We start from the raw sequence: 3,157 nt of genomic DNA, 5'->3' as shown, positions 1-3,157 counted from the left end.
GGGAGTGCTTTTTCTCACCATTTCACTTTATGCATCATGATTTGACATGCTTCATTTTCTGAAAAGTGTCCTATGTTCGATATTTGGTTTCTCTCATGTTTGGTATGGAGTATAAGTGAAATGGTGGTAAAGATTTGTTATGAGGTTGGTGAATAGGGGAAGGGCTTACCTTTTGTTCTAGTTTTTTTGCCTAGTTTTTTGTTGCATTTTTAGTAGTAATCTAGTTACAAATATCAGTAGAGAGACTACTTTTATATCCATGATTTCATATTAAATTGGAGGCTCTGTGCCAACACCCAGGACTTGCTCTGCTGTATATTACAAGTGGAGATGAGCTCTGAATGCCAGGGTAGAGGCTCCTGATGAATCAGCTGAGTGGATCCTCAGATGACTCTGCTGGTGGCTGGCTAGCATCAAATCCTCAGCTGACCTGGCAGGCACTGTTGGCTGCCTACTTGGCTCGGGTCAGGAAGATTAGATGAGTAGAACAGTTTGACTGAGCCAGCAGCACCTGTGACATTCTGCGTGTAGGAAGTTAACAGAGCACCCATAATTTTTTGCTCCCCTCTGTTGCAACTACCTGTTTTTTTGGGGGTGTTTTTTGTCTCCCAGGGAAAATATATTTGCCAGTGTTTTCAAAGAAAGACACTTTCTGCCCCCCTCCCTTCATTCTGCCCTTCAAAAACGAGATGCATATCTTATTTGGAGGCATGTTGTATGCAAGAAAATATGGTGGAATAAATCTCATTCTCTCATCCACAAGTTGTGCAGAGCTAAAGCATGTTTAAAGGCACTCTGTGAGGTTTTGGGGTCTCCTTTTGGCTCTTAAACATTAAACTGCTCTTAATATTTACAGTGGCTCTTCTGGTTTAATTCAAACCTATAATGTGATATAAAATGTTAAGTGTTTTTTTTCTATACTGCTTTTCAGAATACCTACTTTTTGACTTAACCGTTTAATTTATCACCTTAAACTTCCCACTCTTTCTCAAGTAGTAATTTTTACATACAGTTGACCTCTTCAAAGTATGTATTGGTTTAATGAAGACAAGCTTACCAGTGCATACAAGTTAATTTATAAAAATGTTTTTCCAAGTTCATCTTAGCAATAGGTCAAAATAGAAATAATTGTCTTTCACAGGGATGATAAAAATTTATGCAACAAAGCTCTGGTGAGTGAAGTCAAGGCATTATGCAAAACAGATTTGGTTGCTGCACTCCGGAACCTCAATGCGAACAATCTGAATAGCCATCAGGACATCCCGCAGCAGTCAGAAACTGGTTCGTTTGTTTTAGTGTGTAACTGGTTAGTTTGTTTAATGTGAAAACAGCTACGTGAGGCATGTTGATCACAAATAAGTTTGCAAAAACAGATGCTGTCCAAATCTTTGAACCATTCACCATTGCAGTTGAAAATCTAATTTCTGTTCCCCAAAGGTAATTTTTAGTTTTCTTTAAAAGTTTGAGAGCTTAAGTTTATTTCCTTCAGACACTTAATATTGACAAGTTCACATGTAATTTTCCCAACCAAGTAAGTACCAAGATGTCCATAGAAAAGGAAATTTCATTTATTTTGTTTTAAAATATGTGCTTTTATTTTATTGAAAATTCCATTTTCTTTTGTTTTTAAAACAGGGTAACACTAGCACCAAGAATTAAGCATATAAATGCTAAGATTGCTCCCTAATACTGTCAAATGTGAACACCTATGCTTGCATTTTGAGCAGTGGGTTATAATGCTGTTAGTTAACACCCAGGTGGCCAATTCTTATTGCTTAAGATACAAATACAGTTGTCTGTAATCAAGAGTATTGGGTAGAGTTCTTGTTTATAAACAGGCAAAGTTGCAATGGATTTAGTTTAACTTAAATAATTTAGCCAGAGCTATACTTACCTTTAGAAGGATCTTTTAAGTTGCATAGATAAAATGTGGAGTAGAATCATGAAAAAATAATCTGGGAAATTAGGTTGTCTTCACCAGAGACTTTTTATAAAGAAAAACAAGAAGATATAATTGGAAAAATGGGAAAACTTAAGAAAATGAAAGTTTTGAGTTGATACTTGGTGAAGTCCTGAACAGGGTGTCAAACTCATCTTGCCCAATAGGCTGGATGAGTGGCACAGGGCTGGTCTGTTGGCCTGGTCAAGTCCACAGACTCCCCTGCCTGCAAGTTTGATCCAGCGCACATGATAACCACCTGGGCTGTTCTGAGATGCTTGCCTGAGTGGACAGTATAACCCAGGACCAAGCCCCAGTGAGTGCTATGGACAGTGCACATCCTGGGCGCTGTGCACAGGGCCAGTTTCATACAGCATGCGGGTCAACAGGGGAACACTGGGGGCTGGTTTGTGGGGCTTTGTGGAGCTTATGTTTGACACCGCAGTCTACAGAAAATAATGGTTGAGGACCACAGAATTTCAAGGCCTACATGCAAATTTGGTAGTCTTCTCACCTCTTTTTCTCAGATTCTTTTGATACCACATATATAAATCTCATAAATTTATAACCAGAAACTTGATAAACAGCCTGTTTTCTCTTTACCATTGGTTAGAAAGCAGAGAAAATTATGCAGACATAGCTGAATTTACTTAGAGACTACACTATTAGAGCATCCTGAGAGGCCTGTAAAATGAAAAGTCAAGAGGCTGAGTGAGCTCCTTTCATGCCCTGGGAAGACCAGGAGAAGGAAAAGATACTATACTGACTGTGAAGAAGGGTTGGGGGTCTCACCTGCCATAGATTCATAGATGTTTGAGTTGGAAGGGACCTTAGCAGATTGTCGAGTCCAACCTCCTGCCTTGGGCAGGAAAGAGCACTGGGTTCAGATGACCCCACCCAGGTGCATGTTTAGCTTTCTCTTATAGACCCCCAAGGTAGGGGGAACACTACCTCTCTTGGAAGACCATTCCAGATTTTAGCAACCCTTACTTTTAAAGAGGTTCTTCCTGATGTCTAACCTAAATCTGCTGTCTGTCAGTTTGTGGCCATTGTTCCTAGCTACTCCAAGGGGTGCCCTGGTAAACGGAGCATCTCTTGCTGTCCCCCCTGATGAATTTGTAGGCAGCCACAAGATCACCGCTCAGCCTTCTCTTGCAGAGGCTGAAGAGATCCAGGGCTCTCAATCTCTCCTTGCAGGGTTTTGCCTGCAGCATTGGT

At 40.3% G+C, this 3,157-nt stretch overlaps 1 protein-coding gene across 3 annotated transcripts in view; it reads left to right on the top strand.

Moving 5' to 3' along the window:
* SWT1 (SWT1, RNA endoribonuclease homolog) overlaps nucleotides 1-3,157 on the top strand; it is a 98,529-nt gene that overhangs the window by 21,494 nt on the left and 73,878 nt on the right. For all 3 annotated transcript variants that reach the window (XM_019501247.1, XM_019501235.1, XM_019501240.1), the window contains exon 10: nucleotides 1,142-1,281. In XM_019501247.1, coding sequence (XP_019356792.1) covers nucleotides 1,142-1,281 — 140 coding nt within the window. The remainder of the gene's footprint in view (nucleotides 1-1,141; nucleotides 1,282-3,157) is intronic.

The sequence above is a fragment of the Gavialis gangeticus genome, unplaced genomic scaffold (assembly GCF_001723915.1).
Source record: "Gavialis gangeticus isolate Ggan-Ray unplaced genomic scaffold, GavGan_comp1, whole genome shotgun sequence".
NCBI lineage: Eukaryota > Metazoa > Chordata > Crocodylia > Gavialidae > Gavialis > Gavialis gangeticus.
This window is presented reverse-complemented; position numbering and strand designations above follow the sequence as displayed.